Genomic DNA, 18,380 nt, shown 5'->3' on the forward strand with positions numbered 1-18,380 from the left:
CGCTGTCACACGTGTAATGGCTGGTTGTCCTGCCCCAGTCTTTAGACCACTTCTTGTTACAGGAGAGATGGATATTTTCTTAACATTCAGTGAAAAGACACCAAGCAGAATTGAAGCAGTACATAAATAGAGTCCACTTCTTGTTCTGCTTTTCTACATCCACCGGAACGTAATTGAAAGCACATTTCTCCAACTCTGCCTTGGGAGACATTGTCAGAACAGGCAGCTTTTTGTGCTGGAGTTCTAAGGGAACTCGGCCTCTGCTAACTAAATGAATTTTTTTGTACATTTATTATCTGAGAGAAATCTTATCATCACTTACTTTAGGGGTGCCATGTCAGACTAAGTGCTAAAATAACATGAAAGGTTCATAGATGCTACTGCATTATTTCAGCTGCAGAAAATTAGCAAGCTTTCAGTGCATATTAAACCCTTTTATTGTAAAGGCTTGTGTGCCTTATCGTTGGATACATATCTCATCCTTCTTGCATTGAAAGATGGAAGGGAGTCTTGAAGGACAAAACTTAAGCAACTTGACCGTTGCCTTGTCCCGACGTTCCAAATATGCAGGAAGCCACTTCAGCTCTTATTTTAGCCCGGTCTCTCTGATGTTAGCAGTCGCTGCCCATCAGTGTCAATGAGAATCTGAAGGTAAATGTTCTGTGCACTGAGCCTTTGCAATTGAACAGGCTTCCATGCTTTCATCTGGGTTCCATTTTCCACTAATCCCAAAGCTGTACTAGTATGATCCCAGCTGCAAGACTCGCCAAGCCCCCTCGGCCCACATGAAACGGCCTGCAATCCCTCACCGTCACTCGAGCTGCCTGTTTCTCCTATGTTTACGTGTGACAAAAGCGCACTGGTACCCGATAACAAGCTCTTCGCGGTTATTATACCTAACCCCAGACTTTCATATTTGAGATGATAATAACGGCCTTGTTATTGGGTGATGGAAGTCCTGTTTGTACTACGTGTTTCAAAGTATAAATTAAATGAAAGTTTTGGGAAAGCAGTTCAGCCCTTGGTTAGTTTGAGTGACTTTGGTTTTAGCAAATATAGCTTTGCTACAAAAAGCCAAAAGTCTTGTACCAACCTGACTATTTGCTGCTTGTTCCAAATAGCAGGTGATTTAACATTGATTTAACCACAAGCGATTATTCTGGCATTGCTGTCGCAATGAAAAATTTGGCTTGTTTACTTTAACAAATCACAAAGTTTTAGCTTGCACTGAACCGCAACTGGAGCCTGCCCAATTAGATCAGAGCTTTCTGGACGAGCCCGTGTGCACCACACCTCTTTGTTCTTCTTTATTCATCTTACCACTTATATGTCACAGTGGTACTTTAATTATTTCCCCTTCTGCTGTAGCGTCCGTGTGGGGCACCTCAAAGAAATTTCCATTGACATAAAAAGTTTGTTTTTTATTAGCGAGATGGTTGACTGATGTTGTGTGAAGGACGCCTGGGTCTATGGTGACAGACCGTAGCGGACGCTGTTAGGGAGCTGGTTAACCGCTGCTCTCTGCTTGCGGGCACCTGGAGCAGCTGAAATATATGAGATTGTACCGAGTCCAGTGTCGTTGTGTGGGGCCTTGGAGTTTTTCTTTAATGAAACTGCAGTCTCTTAAATGCTGGAAGTGTTATTACAACTGTTATGAGGAACATATAGTACAATTTTAAATGAAGATCTCAATCCAAACGTGTTCATTTAAACATTCCACTTGATGGATTTGATTATTTTTGAGTCATTTTTACTAGGGCTGTCAAAAGATTAATTGCGATTAATCGCATACAAAATAAAAGTTTTTTTTTTGTGTATGCACGTTGTGTAATTATATATATATATATATGCACGCACGCACACATTAAAACATTTACATGTTTGTTTATTTATTTTTATATACTTTATATTATAAATATAAATAAAAAATATACCTAAATAAATGTTTTCTTAAATTCATACATGTATGTGTATATTATATTATAAACACACACATATATTATGCAAACCCAAACTTTTATTTTGTATGTGATTAATTGTGATTAATCTTTTGACAACCCTACTTTTTACATTATCCTGTTTTGCTGCACAAACGATCATAAATCGTTCTGGCAATGAATGAAAAGTTTACAGCCTGTTGACACAAGGTCAGATGTGACTAGTTCACACAAATGCACAAAAATAATAAAAATGTTAGTTTAATGTTCCACATTGTGGGATCTAAGGCTTCCTCTGGGATTACATCAAGCCGTTCATTATTTTCACTTCATTTTTGCGTTTCTTCTCCGTTGGGGAGTTTGAAGAGACCATGAAATGGCAGAGGATGTCTGTGTACTCTGCCTGCATTCGGTCCTTATCCGTCAGACCAATAAACAGCAGTCTTCATGACCGCATCAGAGGCCCGCAATATTTACTTTACAGCGTCACTTGATCTGCTCTCCAGTTCGTGCATCTTTGCGAGTTTACAGGCTGTTTTAAAGCGGGCCAGATAGATGAGCCAAGCCCCACACTGGCAGGAGACAGCCACTGACGCCGATAGCGTCCCCGCACCCCTGCTTCACCCCGGTCTTTCCAGGGCTCATCTGCACCCCTGCTGCAACAGAGTTCACAGAAGTGCAATCATAAAATCCCACTCTCTACAGAGCAGCTGTGTATATACACCAGCATTAGAGATACAGAGTCAAATTAGCATCCGAATCATCCAAGGTTTTACTTTACATTGACGTTTTTAAACTTGTTTGGTGGTGGTCTGGTGGATAAACAGCAAAGAAAAACTAAATATAAACCAGTTGTAAACATATACACACCTATTGAAAAGGTTTTAAACTTGACTCTAATCTTCTTAAAATCTTAAAATCTGTGGGTATTGGTACAGTATAAGTCTAGTTCTAGATCAGTGGATTCCCAAACTTTTTGTTTTGCTACCCACTCAAATAGATATAATGTAACCCAGGACTCAACAAAATATTTTACTACTCTTTTATAAATGAGTAGTTATTTATTTTCCTTATATCTTTTTTTATAAAATGCTATTTTAAATGATATATCAAAATGATTTATACATCATTTAAAAATATATGCCATTGCTTTAAAAATCCCTGGTCTAGATCATCAGTAAAGAGGGACAACAGATGTTGATTATTTTTGTGATCGAATTTACCTTACTAGCGCTCACGACACCTGCTTTTCTAATGTTAAAGAGCACCTATTGTCTGATTCACGTTTTTACATTTCCTTTGGTGTGTATTAGTACATGTTAATTATATGTAAAAGGTACAAACCCCAAAGTAAAGTATGACGAGAGTTATCGATTCCAACATAAATATCTATCTTGGACTACAACAAACACACGGCTACAGTTTACTTCCTGGGATTGGTGATGTAGACAAGACCGACATTATCAGAATTCCTCTTGCTTCCGACTCACAGCCTGTAAGTTAACTCCTGTTAGCAACTGAATCTTTCTAACATGGTAAGGAGCATCAGGTTTCCGGCTGACGTCAGAGGTATTCAGACCAATCACATTGTACAGATGAGCTGGCCAATCAGGGACACAGAACTTTTCAAATTTGTGCGTTTCAGGATAAGAGTGAAATCTGGAGCTACATAAATGTACCGTATGTGGAAAATAATGTGTTTTTAAACCATAAACCACGCGAACACATTGTATTATACCAAATAAACAAAATAACGATGTTTTTTTAGCAATGAAATAGTTGCTCTTTAATGAAAATTGCTGATAAGATACCACAGATTAAAAATGCTTTCATTACCCAATATAGTGTTTGGTTTACATTTTTTATAAGAAGGAAAAAACCAAGCTATTTCAAAGCTGTTTATGTTTTGAACGAATACCATACGTTTGCATTTTTTTACCAGGAAGTTTAAATTCTAATCAATTTCGCTTACATACTGTAACGTTTAACAGGAAAAGAAAAGAAGGATGCCATGGAATGAAAAAAAAGCCTGGAGCAAGGAAGTATTCGATTAAGCCAATGCAAACATATCTCTTAATATCTGACCACATAGTGTATCAATTTCTTCACATTGTCTTCTGCTCACCACCAGATTGCACTCAGGTCACCTAAGGAAAACATTCTGCCTTAATCCGTTCCCTTTTCGAAATTTAGTCTTCCGCACGGAATGTAGCACCTATGCACACAAAGCCCTCAGTGGATTAAACTTGGATAGTAGTTTTACAAGACAGTCGGGGTACAGATGCTTTATGTGTACTGTAGCTCCATGTCCAGCTGTTAATATTTTGTAACTTTATAGAGAGTAACGTCTAGGCTTCAAAGGTCTGAAGGGTACTTATACTGCTGGAGTTTGAAGGAAGATTTAATCAATTGCTTTGGCACACTGAAAGGTCATGGCATGCTGCTCCTGCTGTTTGGTAACTGCTCTAATATTTGTTGGTTGTTTGCTCCACAACATTCCATGGAACTTTTAAAGGCCTTCCCTTTGCTGATGTTTATTAACATTCTCAAAAATTTTACTTCCAAATAAAGCTAATTTGGCTGGGGCGAAGCCGCAACACGTTATCTTACATAACATTACATCAGTCATTGAAATGGTTAAAGTTATGGAAATGTAGCATATATTCATGGTAAAAGTAAACAAACTTTAACATTAATTGCACTTGTTGATTGGTCATGTGTTTTCTCAACAGAAATGGTCGAGCGTCAACAGTCCACTCTTCCTACCTCTCATACCACCACGCTCGCCCGGCTTCACGGCTGTAGTGCTGACCTACGATCGAATTGAAAGCCTCTTCAGGGTCATCACTGAGATCTCCAAGGTGCCTAGTTTGGCCAAGCTACTGGTGGTGTGGAACAACCAGAACAAGAGCCCTCCAGAAGGTTAGTATTACATTCTAGATCAAACACGAAAAGTTGCCATTCAACGATCAATAAAACGTATAACGTTTTATTAATGTAAAGCTGCTTTAAAACAATTAAACAATTGTGAAAGCGCTATATAGATAAAATGGAATTGAATTAAATCCACACCGTTGTTCTTACAAATCTTGTATGAAATGCAGGTGTGCAGCTCTAAAAAACTGCAACTCATAAAACGTCTGATATATAACAGATGAATGATAAGCCAAATCTTGTTCTTCTAGTCAGAGAATTGAAAGCATGACGGTCTTTGGTGTAGGGCCAGACCTATGTGGTTCATCTCTGAGCCCAAATGTTTGGTATGTCGACTGTCGTGTATAGACTGCCTATGAGCTGCTGATGTCTACAGGTCCCACTGCTCCACAGTAGACAATTTAAGCGTAATTTAATTCATGTAGATTTATGGCCCGTGTTCACCAGACGTCCACCCCAACCCGAAAGGATAGTTTCTCTAATGGTCTCCCATTCCTACAGCTGTGGTCGAATAAATGGCTCATTAGAGATGTGTCAAAGTAAGCTGATATTAGTAGTTATTTATTGTGGCTTTGCCTCTAATAATACCGCTTAACAAGCGATTATGTATGTGTCTGTTTATGAAGGCCTTGGAGTATGGAAAAGGGGAATTAAATCTATCCCCTCCATCGTTTTCATAGTAATGTCATTATGTAGGAAAATACTTTGAAGTAGACTAATGGCTCACTTTTGCCTTTGATTAGAGGCGTCAGCGAATGCCGGCTCAAGCTTTGTGACCCATTAGAATTAATAAGGTCTGTTCACGGGTCAACCTGGGGCTCAGGCCTTGATGAGGATGGATTTCCTCCACGCCCTTTTCCATCACTGATTATGTTTGTTTATTTCGTGCAATCTTAGCTGCCTAAGTCTTGACTGTTTGTCATTTTAATGAGGTGCTGGCTAAACACTGACAGTAAGATTGTGTCTCAGGAGTTTTTCAATTAGTTTAATAGGAAAGCTTTTATATGCCTGTGTCACAGGGGCTATAATCTGCTGAAGCACTTCTGAAATGATCGGACATGAAGTTAAGGCCAGTATGGGGCAAAGAAGTGACTATAGGCATTAAAGCGCCTTGTTAAAGTCAATATTCCTGTTGGTTTTTTGGTGTGCTGTCACAACGGATTAATGGTGTGTGAACATCTCAATTTGTATACTGTGCGCTGTGCTAGGTTATGTTCTGGGTTAGGTTTAGTGTTAAACTTTGTATTTCATCTTGTCTTTGTTTGTTTCCGTCTTTGTTGAACCCTCTGTGCCAGACTTGGTTGTGGCGACAGTATCAGTTTCCTAGCATGAGAAGATCTGGCTCTTTATTCAGCCTTCATCTGGGGCCACTGAGGTTTTCCGGCAGTTAGGAAATAGTTTTCCCCTTTTTTTTTCTTCCTAGTTTGTTGTGTGATCTTGTGGAAGTCACAGCGGAGACTCCATCGGAGATGAGCTCATTCCAGATCTCCTGAGATTGTCCTGGTCTCTAAGCTGGGCTTTGGGATAGAGGTATAATTGTTGCAGACTCCCCCACTCTTTGGGTCTCTGTGTTTGAGTTCCAGTAGACTCTCTCGTCAGTTTTATTAGGTGACGCCGTGTGTGCCATCTGTCTTCTGCGTGCTCTGAACTCCTCCCAAGCTCTTACACAACTGAAAATAAAGAGCGTTGTATCTTCTGGCCTGAGAAGAATGTAAGTGTGGTCAGATTCATATGTGCTTTTACTCAGTGATGTGTTTAGATTTATCCTCCCACGCTTTCTTTTCCACAGTTGCTGCCATCTCTCATAGTTTTTCATCTTCTCCAAAAGAAAGCCGTCAGTGTATCATTATTATTAGCTCACTGGTTTCTTTTTCTTTGTTGCAGAGTCGCTGTGGCCCAAAGTTGCAGTACCTCTTAAAGTGGTCCGCACTAAAGAAAACAAACTCAGCAACCGCTTCTTCCCGTTTGATGAGATCGAGACAGAAGCTGTGCTGGCCATCGATGACGACATCATCATGTTGACCTCAGATGAGCTGCAGTTTGGATACGAGGTAGTATTAGAATGTAGTGTGTTCGCAGGCTGTATCCTTATTCATACACTACTGCCAAGTATAAAAAAAACATGAAGAAAGTAAGAGGATAGTGCTTATAATGCTGTAGATGCTACATATGAACATGAAATAAGCCAATATGACTGTACATAGACATTGGGTCTTATGCTTAGCAAGAAACCTTCTTGTCAATTTTCTCAGTTTACTGTAATTTTGTCGGCACTACTCCAATGTTAATTGGGATTTGTGAATTGTTACCGTATTAAACAAAAAGCGCTGTTTTCGTGTCTGTACCTTTAAATGCAAATGATCTACTAGATCTATCTGCCGCTTTTGACACTGTCAATCACCACATCCTCCTTTCGACCCACAAGGTTATGGGTGTCTCTGGTATGGCGCTACTATGGTTCAAGTCTTAGCTCTCTCTGGTACGTCATTTAGAGTATCCTGGAGATGGGATGTCTCTGAACCCCAACGTCTCAATACTGGGGTACCTCAAGGCTCAGTGCTTGGACCACTGCTCTTTTCTGTATACATGGGTTCTGTCATTCGGAAACATGGCTTTTCCTACCACTACTATGCGGATGACACACAACTCCACTTGCCTTTTCAGCCTGACGATCCTACGGTTTCTGCCCGCATCTCAGCATGCCTGAGTGACATCTCACTTTGGATGAAGGATAACCATCTCCAGCTGAACCTCGCAAAGACCAAACTGCTTGTCATAGTGTCTGACCCTAAGACCTTGTTCACACTGTTAGTCCAACAGTGTGCATATCCAATCACATTTAGAACGTGTGAATGGCCAAAAACTACATGAAATACGTTTTTTCTAATTCGTTTCAAGCTACATCCAGAGGTGGTTTGAAATCCTTTTGGTAATGCAGGACTGTCAGTCAGTGGCTGTGGGCGGGGCTTTTTACAGTGTGAGGTCACAAAAACAAGAGAAACAAAATGGCATGTCTGATGTGATTGTTTAGGTTTAATGAGGATAAAAAAAAAGGATTTTTCATTGTAGGGGGTGATTGTGTTCACACACTGCCAACACACATTTATGTCCAAACACCTTGTAAAATTGGATTTTGCTTAATAGGTGCCCTTCAAGTAGAAGCTTGTCAACCAAATTGGCTAGACGGTGCAGTATGTGCAGTGGCAGTCCCTGAAACCAATTGGGTCCACATAGGCACATTGCTGATTGAGCAAACTGTGATCTCAGTACCTCTGTGGGTCAATTCCACTACGAATTGAGCACATATGTAAGGCAGTATCCATCTTCTGCTCCCTTAATCTATACTTGGCATCTCAAAGCATTCTTTAGGGTTGAAGTCTCTATTTTAATAAAGACTTATTCTTCTTAGGTGTTTAATATGTGAAGGATGACAGGACAAGCCGTGCTGTCCCTGGCTACAGGCTTGTCTTCAACTCACATGCAGACATTTATGCCCTATTGATAGAATGAAGTATAATTTGTGGATAATTATATTAAATGGAAGACAGCTTTAGAAATGTCTGCCTGATTATAAAAACTAGCTCAAGTCACTCCGAAATGACACTGGGAACGGTCTGCATCATATGCTGTTGGCTTTTCTGTCATTTTTGGGATTAATGAACAATTAGACATCAAAATCATTGATTTAACCTTTGGTATACCAAGTTTATCGTCCTTTGAAGCTAGCATTATCTAAAATAACCCTCATTTTTTTAAGCGTTATTGGTTTTTGACTGATCTACTATGGCCTCAGAGATTGTGATGGAGTTAATGTCTCAAATGTGTGCAGGTATGGCGCGAGTTCCCAGACAGGCTTGTCGGATATCCTGGAAGGCTTCACTTATGGGACCATGAGATGGGGAAATGGAAATATGAATCCGAATGGACCAATGAAGTGTCAATGGTGTTGACTGGAGCTGCGTTTTACCATAAGGTAAAGTAAACTGCATATCCGTCCAATGGGCTGTCATCTCCCTTACTTTAAGACCAGGTTGCTTTTGGATAAAATAATGCAACTATACACTTCTCATTGACTCATCCTCCATCTATGGTGTTCCTCAGTTTTTTCTAAAAATTTGTTTATAAGTTCCTCATCTCTACTGGGATTCAATTCACAAACATAGCTGGTTATATCTGTCTTGTGTTTTTTTTTATTTCCTTTATAGTACTTCAACTATCTCTACACATATAAGATGCCTGGAGACATCAAGAACTGGGTGGATGCTCATATGAACTGTGAAGACATTGCTATGAATTTCCTTGTGGCCAACATCACTGGAAAAGCCCCAATAAAGGTAACATAACCACTGAGTACTGTATGCTTGACTGTTATCATACTTGCTGTTTTTAGGGGGCATATTATAGAAAACAGAAATTTCCTTTTATTTTTAAATAAAAAAGTAGACTTTCTTTACTGTTGTCAACACAAAGGTCCCTCTCTGGGTCTATTCAAGGTTATTTATGCAAACTGAGGTTCAAAAATGGGTCATCGAGAAAACTTCATGGTAGTGAATGCAGTGTTTCCCACAGAATTTTGTTTCATAATGGGAAATGTTTCTGTAATGCTAAGCCCTATCTGTTGTTGGCCAAAGAAACCTTGACTAACATTTTAATGGGATGTTAGGAATACAAAATGAATAGTTGAAGGGGTCATCATAAGTTTTTGGGAAAGATTGTTTTGTGAACCTGTCACCAGATATCGTTGGCATTGCAGATATGCTTTGTGACAGCAGTTAAAAACATGCACTCTGGATGTAAATAAGGAAATGCTGTCACTTGTTTAACAAGAGGCGAAGGAGATTACAAAGCGGTCTAAAACAGCACAGTGTGCTGTAAGGCAAAATACATCCCTTTAATTGTAAAGGTTAGAAGAGGATGAAGTATAATCATGAACAACTTAATTATGAGTGTAATTTAAGTCTAAAAACCTGACCGGCATTATAGACGGTTTCATCGGACACGTGCATTGTCGTACGTACGCATCTTTGCTAAACTTAACTTCAGGTCTCTGTTTAATTTTCTGACTTAGGGGCCGATCACACAGAAAATGTTTATGGCGGTGGCAGGTGCCTTTTTAAATGTTTTTCTATTTATCCGCGCCGAACGCCTTGTGTTTTGGCTAACTCCTGCTCCATGCGGTTTTGAAGTAGCACTCTGAGCAGAAAAACGTCATCCACGTTCTTTCATTGTCCAATCGAATGAGGGGAGAGGCGGGCCTTCCAATGTGGTGACAGAAGTTTACAGTTGCTTGATGAGGAAAAATGCTCGCACTGCGTAAAAATTATTTCCAACTGCGACCGTATTCAGGAGCCCTATGAAAACAGAAGTAAACTGAAAGAGATCGGTTCATAAGATCAGCAAAATTTAGGGAGGACCGATCGAATCATTTAACAGTCCTTCCAGAAAAAACGCTGAGTTTCTTGTGATTGTTGCGGGCAAAAAACCTTGATCTTGCCGCACGTTTTTTTAAAAAATGCGATGCATAAATGTCCTGCATATTCCAATTTTATGCAATGAAATTGCGGGAACTTGCAAAAACTGTGGGAACTTTTTAATGATGTTCACGTCACTTCATAACGTTCCAATGGCAACAGGGAACATGGCTGCGCATGTGTGAAGTAAATTCCAGAATTTTTCAACTTTCTGCTAAGATATATGTGATTTTTGTTACGAAAATGCAGGGATAATGAAATCATGCAAGCCCGCATATGTTGTGCACGGAAATCTGCAATTTATGCTGTGAAAGTGCGGCACCTGCATAATTATGCGGACTTTTTAGTTATCGGCCGTTGCCGGTCGATCGGAGCATCCCTAGTCTGACTTGTGGCTAATGCCGAGTTCAGACGGCGTGAATTTCAAACTAGTCGGGTCACCTGTGGTTTCACACTGCGTGATTATCTGGGGTAGCGTTCAGTCACTGCTGTTTCAGACTGCATGATGGATTGGCGCATACTGCATGATACTGCATGACTTTACCGTAAGAAGAATCGCCAATAACTCTGTCCCCGGTCCGCAAACTACGTCTCACAACCAAACGCACGCGAGAAGTGATGCGAAGGAAACAACGCGAGGTCCCGCGTGCAAGACCGGGGCTCTCACGTGAGACTGGGATTATTTTTAAAAATAGTAGCTCGCAAGAGGCTTACCATACAAATTGCATGTGCGCTCATTTGCAGCAGAAAGAAGAAGAAGAAATAAAGATTATGAAGGAGGAAATGTTTTGAGAGACTCATCCCTGAACTTCCAGCTGCCCTGTATGTTGCTCTCTCATTGGCCTTAGGTCATCGCCGATGTTATTGTCAGTCAAAACACATTTCACACGGCATGATTTTGAATCGCCGACCGGTTCAGATATTAAGCATGCCAAATATCTCACGGGTGTCGGTGACTCGGGTATTCTAAGGTAATCTACTTGTTGTTTATTTCGCTTGTTACTACTATAAAATATAAATAAACTTATCTAAAAGGGCTAATTCTGTTATTAATTATTTGCTGACTTTACCAGAATTTGCGTTTGTTATACGAAAGCCGTTTGTTTGTTACTGATGAAACCGTCTACAATTCAAAAAAACAAATTCTAAGAAAATATAAGAATTTTTATAAGGACTGTCACGTCAGTCGTATTTTGAAAAGTGTTCGGTGGCACCGAAAGCATTACGACTTCCGGAATGTGCGCTTCCCAGAAGAATGCGGGCGTCCTGACAGGGTGTCCTATCGCTTTGTGTCTGATCAGCTTTCGCCCCTTCTCCCCCAGCCTCTGCAGTCTCTACTCTACAGTGACTCTGTCCAGGTGCTTTTCAGCCTCCAAAGCCCTGGCCTTAACCTCTGTTATCTGAGTGTGACTGTATGCCTCTCTCCTGTGCGCTCTTGTTTTCCTAAGCTCACTGGGGCACCTTCATTTTGCAGTCAGTCACGCAGTGAACCTTCTCCCCTCTCTCCTCCACATCCCACATCACCGACACCTCCCGTTGCCCCAACCCTGCGCTCCCACAGTGGAGAGTGTCAGTCAAGTGTGTGTTGTGTAAAGAGGGATGGGGCAGTGGGAGTTGTAGATCATTCTTCTAATGAGTGTGCCAGATACAGTCGTTTAGCTGGGCTGTGGGCATGAACGCTCTCTCTAAATCTGACTTGTATGACCTGTCATCAGGCCATCTGTTTCCACCCGAGTTCTCCAACACACTTTACAAGGTCCATCATTGCAGCCCCAGCTCATTATTAAACTGCCTTATCGATGCTCTGTCGGATTTTGTTGTTTTTTAATATGCAGAGTGTGTCTTGACTTCTCGGATGTAAAGTGTAGACAAATGTAGACAGTTTCATTATTGACAGATTCTCTTGTCTCTCTCTCCAGGTTACTCCTCGAAAGAAATTCAAGTGCCCGGAGTGCACAGCGATTGATGGGTTGTCCCTGGACCAGACGCACATGGTGGAGAGGTACTGTACAACCAAGACTCCTCTTTTGTTAGGTAGAGGGGCTTTGGCAGCAGACCCTGGCATGGCTTTTGCTTGCATCTGAAAAGCTTTCAGCAACAACTGACTCGTAGCTCTGCACAGAGGACACTTCAAAACACTTCAATTCAGTGGACCTTAAAAAAGCATTCCTTCTCGGTTTTTTTGTCAGAGAGGTTTACAACAAATCAATTATTAATTCTTACTTTCAATTCAAGGATGAACAGAGCAATGCTTGTATCAAAGAAATGAATTTAATTTTTTCTTGAAACTCACAACCGCTTCTTCATCTGCTAAAGCATAATCACTCTTGATGATTGGTTTCATACTTCCAGGCTATGTTTGAGAAAATAAAACATGAGTCTGGTCTACTCTAAACCAGCCTACGAGAGGGCGTTTGACCTTGGAAGAGAATATGCAGAGTTTGGTTCCAAAACACGATAAACGCCATTTAAAAAAAATCAGTATTGTATCAGGTCAGTATTTAAAAAATTCTTAATTTTACGCAAAATCCAATATCCGCCGTGTTATTCTGTCATCCTTTTTTCCCAAAATACAATAAACGCCAGTCCTCCTCCTCTGCAGAATCCAATAAATCCGCTCAACAAATCACAGCGCATCATTCCACGCATTGTTAACAACAATTGTTGAATACACACAGAATCCTAGTTTTCCTCGTCTTGTACTTTGTGATCAACAAACAAACAAAAACAAAATAATACTTTGATGGCATTGCTAAGCCTGTGATGGTTTTCTGTGATGGGAAACGTAAGCCATCAAAATCTTACGCGAGAGGCACTCGGGAGACAGAAAATGCCGGCTGTTGCTTGTTCTCCCTACAGCATCAAGCTTCTGTCATGCTAACACATTGACCCCAGGTGATCTTATGAAAAACTTTCCATTATTTTATGCAAAGCTAACAAAAATCGAGCAAAACCAAAACATTTTACAGCTGATCACTTTGAAAAAAGTTCAGCAACGAAGTCCCAAGTATAACCGCAGCAATGACAATGTTCTTAATATGACAAAGTACGTGTTTTGATTTATGCCGTGTTTATTTTTTTTAATCAGTGTATACCACTAGTCACTAAATGAATATAACATGGCAGAGATGAATGCACATTTATATATTGATTCAATAGATTTATAGCATTTTGAAAAAAATACTTTTCATGGATTTATTGCATTTTGTGGAAAAAAATCAGTTTTTATAATGAATCTTTGAAAATAAATAATACATTTGATTTTTTTATGTTATTATAACCTTAAGATGCTATGTGAAAGTTTGTAACCGAAAATAGTGGTTTTCATCTCGTCACTTTCTTGGTATAGAAAACACGTTTTTACTCAAATTAGTCAAAATGGATTTATTGCGTTTTGAAACCAAACTCTTAATATGGAGTGGTAGCAACCAAGCAGGGGTTACTTTGACTGTTGAACCCTTTGAAGGGGGGCTCACACTGTTTAGATTGATGAAGGTTATGCTTTTCTCTTGATATATTTCCTGTCTTAAAAACGAAGGCTGTTGCATAGCTCAGGAAATGTGAGGCATTCTTAAAATATTTGAAAACTGGTAGCATCCCCATACTTCTGATCACCTCTTGTTTTATTCTGCGCATTAATCTAAAAATTCAGACAACCATAAAGTGCCGTATTTCTTTTATCCTACGTTTTAATGGTGTTTTTTTCAGCAGACATTATTAGGAAATAACTCTTCCAAGACATATTTATGCATTCAAGCATTATTCAGCCACTTTCTTTTTCTTTCCAGGTCTGAATGCATAAACAAGTTTGCCTCTGTGTTCGGCACCATGCCCTTGAAGGTTGTCGAACATCGCGCTGATCCTGTGCTCTATAAAGACGACTTTCCTGAGAAACTCAAAAGTTTCCCCAACATTGGCAGTCTGTGAGACTACCACAGCCCATTCACACCACTTTCATTTCTGACTACAGGCGGGCATTTCTTATACTGTATCATGACTTTGGAAGAGTGCTGCTCGGCCGGTGGTGTGATAGGAGCTGAAGTATTGTTTAACTTTTACATGTTTTCCTTTTGAGGAAAGTTTCTGAAACTGGAAGATGCTTCGCGGTGGGTACGGTGAGGACAGATCAAAACTCTGCTCATCACAAACTTGTTTATCATGAATGACGCTACATGTGTGAGGAAAGTGAGAGCATGGAGGTGTATTACAGCCCATTGATTAACAGTGGAGGTAATCTATCTATGTATTTTATCATCTTGTTTTATAAGGAAACTCATAAGGCCGAACATATTGTAGCATGCATTGAATTGCATAATTGATATGTTTGAAAGTTCAAGTTACTGTATTTCATTTTAAAACTGTCACTCGAGGTTTATCAGTATATCATTTGCAGACTTTCGAATGTTACTGGAGATTATAAATAGTTTTATGTTAATGTTCCCATTCAGTTCAGCTCAAATAGGTTTAGCATATGAATGCAAATTGTGATATACCCTGATATTACAAAAGACACTATCAGTTATATTCATAAGGTTTTGTATTCATTACTAGTTTTTTTGCTTTTTAATAATACCCGTTACTTTGTTTTTGTATTTTTTTACACTGAGATTTATTAAATGTTATAAAACAGGTATATACAGGTTAAACTTACAATGCATAGTCAGTGTAGGGATGTGTATTTTGGTCATTTTGAGGATCAAAATAAACCTGATTATCAGGAAGTGCTATAGTACAATGGGGGGTATTAAAGTACAGTATGTTGCATTTGTGCTATTTATTAATTATTAGTCTATGTACTCCCTTTACTGAATTACAATATCTGTACAGTGATGTGTAAAGTGTTGGTCGCCTCCTTTAAACATAAAACACACAATATAATTAATTAAAATGAGTACGTTTGTGTATACATGTGGTTGTAACTGGACCTCGATCAGTTTTAAACTATAGTGTTTTATTGATCAATCATTGCTGTCACCGAGTACACAAGTGCTCTGATAGTTGTACTCATCCTTAATTCAATGGTATGTTGACTTGTGTAGATTTTGGATGAATTGTCTTCTTTCCCAGCTGTTTCTGTTGTCTGGGCCCAGAAGCAGATGTGCGCGCTCTTTGAGTGATTTAGGTTCAGGAGCCTGCGCGTCTGAGATAAATTCATTTCATCTCCATGGGGAGTGAACTTGTGAGGAGAAATTTCTGTTCTGACTTTTCCTGCATGAAGAAAGTCAAAATCTGGTAGGGAAGTTAAATATTGGAAACGTCACTGAATGACCAATTACACACAGAGAGCCAGATAGTCTGCAGCTCCTGGCCTTGTGAATGGCTCAGACGAAACCTGAAAATGTCGGCTTTATGAAATGTGTCTGAGATGGAGCACTTTGCTTATCTCTGAAGTGAACATCAAAGTCAAGTATTCGGGCTTATGTGAAAGCCTGTGATTTGTGATTAGATGCAGTGTTATAGTATTCATTTCTTAAATAATATATCTGTATGGTGCTTTTAGTATTTTTCTCCATATCATGTCAACTTAAAATGTCAAGTCTTTCAACTAATTTAAGCTTTTTAATGCAGGAAAGTGTCACTTTTTATAAATAATACACATGGATGTTTAGTATCATTAGTTCTTTTTTATTCTTCTGGATTTAGACAAACAAAAATGAACACGCACAGAAAGTATCAAATGAAAGGAAACATCCATATTAGAAAACCCAACACCTGTAATGATAATGCTTTTAAAGATCGGCCTTCTCATTGAATTCATGGAGGGTCTAGTTAAAACTACATGGTCTCTAGCCAACGAGAGCTTAGTGTATTTGGTATATTGTGACCTGACAACATATGCCGACTGTGCCAGCAGCATGTCACCGTATAACAGGATATACCCTGGAGCAAAACACTGTAGAGCATAATTTGAATGCTAGTTTGAGTTGTAGACGCTTGTGGTTATGCCGTCTTTCAAGACACAGCCCCAAGTTCACACATAATATACAACTTCTGGAGCTTTTTCCTTGGGTGTGAAAAAATACCAGCTTCTTGATAGTTTGATGCACATATTTCACACAAATCTGACATCATCAAAACAAGTTTGTAAGTGCAATAACTTACTGCTGTAAATCACACAATATATATAAAACATAAACAAGCTTGAAAGTAAATAATTATTCAAAAGCCATAAATTTAGTTTTAAGCCATCACAACCGTTTTTGGGTACATTTGCGTACCAGAAACCCATTTTAGGGTATTTTAACCCACCATCCAACAAATGCAACAACCCTCAATCACACATAAAATAATATATTTCTAAAAAGGATATTTTACAAAAGAAAACACTGCTTCAAAAAAAGAAATCCAAATTGCGCACAAGAAATAAAATAAAAACTGTACATGCGACCACACAAAACAAAGAATTATATTATTCCAGTACTCGCGTATGCCTACTTCAGTAGTATAAGTTTTTAGAGATGGAACAGAGAGTGACTTAACATCTCTATAATTCATAGGCATCTGCAAGGTACTGTCTGAAAATTAATGTTTCGTTTTAATACCGTAGTAGAATCTTCTTCATGACCTTTTAGCGTAGTTGATTTGTTTGTTCGTCTGAATTAAATACAAGCGTATTATGAACAAATGTGATCTGTGAGTTACCATGAGTGTCTCATTTATAAACTGAATACTTGAACGTGTTGACCTGAGCTTCATCTGCGCCCTTCCTGACTCCCCGATAGTTAAAGATAAGCTTGCGCCGAGCACAGGCTGCTCTGTTCTGTCACAGTATCCTTCTCCACAGATGTCTCGGTGTTAATTAAAAAGATTGCCCGAGAGCACGGGTGTGCATGGGCTCGGAGACGCTGAGGGTCGACGCTTTGGCCGATCTAGCAGGCCAGGCCCAGTTCAGGATGGGGCTTTGTAAGAGGAGCCATGACAGCTGAAGGGAAGCATGTGCGAGGCATGTTTGTTTTGCATTTACTTTGCGCACAGCTGTGGATTGTCCTTTCCCCGAACACCGGAACACTATAGTCGCTTCGTCCCTTCGGTAACCTCTTAAAAGCCACAGCAAGAATGTCAAAACTTTCAGTGCTCTGAAGCTCTGCTCAAAACTGGGGTTGAACTGGTTTAGTAGCACGTGCCTGTTTTACTCCTGCTAAAAAGCAAGTAATCGAGATGAGTTGACGTGTTATCGCTGCCTTTTTCAGAAGGTCCCTTGGTGCAGGGCGGGTGATGAGATGCTCAGTCGAGAGATGCAAATCAAGACCTTTGCCAAAAAAAAGTAATGGAGCAGCAGAAGTCATCAGCTTGCAGCTGATCTCCAGACCGATCTTAAAAGATTTTTTTACGTACTGAAATGACGTTTTTATTGGCAAATTTTGTGTTTCTTTAAAACACGTTTGTTTCTTTCGTTCTAAAACAGATCTCAATATGAAGCAACTCCTATTGGAGTTTGGATGTCATGTTGTGACTCCCAAACAGCTTTGGTATTACAAATAAAAAGTTGAGTGTATGTATAAACCTCCAGAGATAAGGTGCTGACCAGAATGAAGGCAATGTGGTTCTCATTAGAAATTAGAAATGGCTTCTCTAAAGGACCAAGCGTGTCCGATTCATCTCCGGATTTCAAACAGCTTTGTTCTACCTGATCTAAATCTGAATCCGGAAAAGCAAAACCCTGGAAAGTATTTTGTTATGATGCTCGCTTTATATTTCTGTCACCTCAGCGCATGGCGGTGAGAGTGATTATTTGACAAAGCCCTACATTACTCCCAACCAATCAGAAGCTGAGAGGTTGATGCTTAGATTGACAAGCTGATAGATTCATTTGAGGTCTTCTGCCAAAAACATAGCTCAGGACATATATTTAGTTAGTTAAAAGGTTGCATCAAAAATACTGCATCATCCTCTTTCTGTAGATTCCAGTATTTGATCAAGTTTGGCATTCAGTTTGTAAACTGCTTGCAAGATATGTGTCTCAGTACATGCTACTGTCAGATCTGGTTTGCCATTAAGAGAAATTAAGTTTGCAGTGTTTAATTGTATTAATTTGGAT

At 39.5% G+C, this 18,380-nt stretch overlaps 1 protein-coding gene across 1 annotated transcript in view; it reads left to right on the top strand.

The window, feature by feature from the left end:
- ext2 (exostosin glycosyltransferase 2) overlaps positions 1-15,230 on the top strand; it is a 35,200-nt gene extending 19,970 nt beyond the window's left edge. Inside the window, exons 10-15 of the mRNA XM_065248855.1 lie at positions 4,670-4,859; positions 6,756-6,922; positions 8,701-8,844; positions 9,077-9,205; positions 12,262-12,344; positions 14,131-15,230. Of these exons, the coding sequence (XP_065104927.1) occupies positions 4,670-4,859; positions 6,756-6,922; positions 8,701-8,844; positions 9,077-9,205; positions 12,262-12,344; positions 14,131-14,269 (852 nt within the window). The 3' untranslated portion in view covers positions 14,270-15,230. The remainder of the gene's footprint in view (positions 1-4,669; positions 4,860-6,755; positions 6,923-8,700; positions 8,845-9,076; positions 9,206-12,261; positions 12,345-14,130) is intronic.
- The last annotated feature ends 3,150 nt before the right edge of the window (positions 15,231-18,380 follow it).

The sequence above is a fragment of the Paramisgurnus dabryanus genome, chromosome 2, assembly GCF_030506205.2.
Source record: "Paramisgurnus dabryanus chromosome 2, PD_genome_1.1, whole genome shotgun sequence".
Classification (NCBI taxonomy): Eukaryota; Metazoa; Chordata; class Actinopteri; order Cypriniformes; family Cobitidae; genus Paramisgurnus; species Paramisgurnus dabryanus.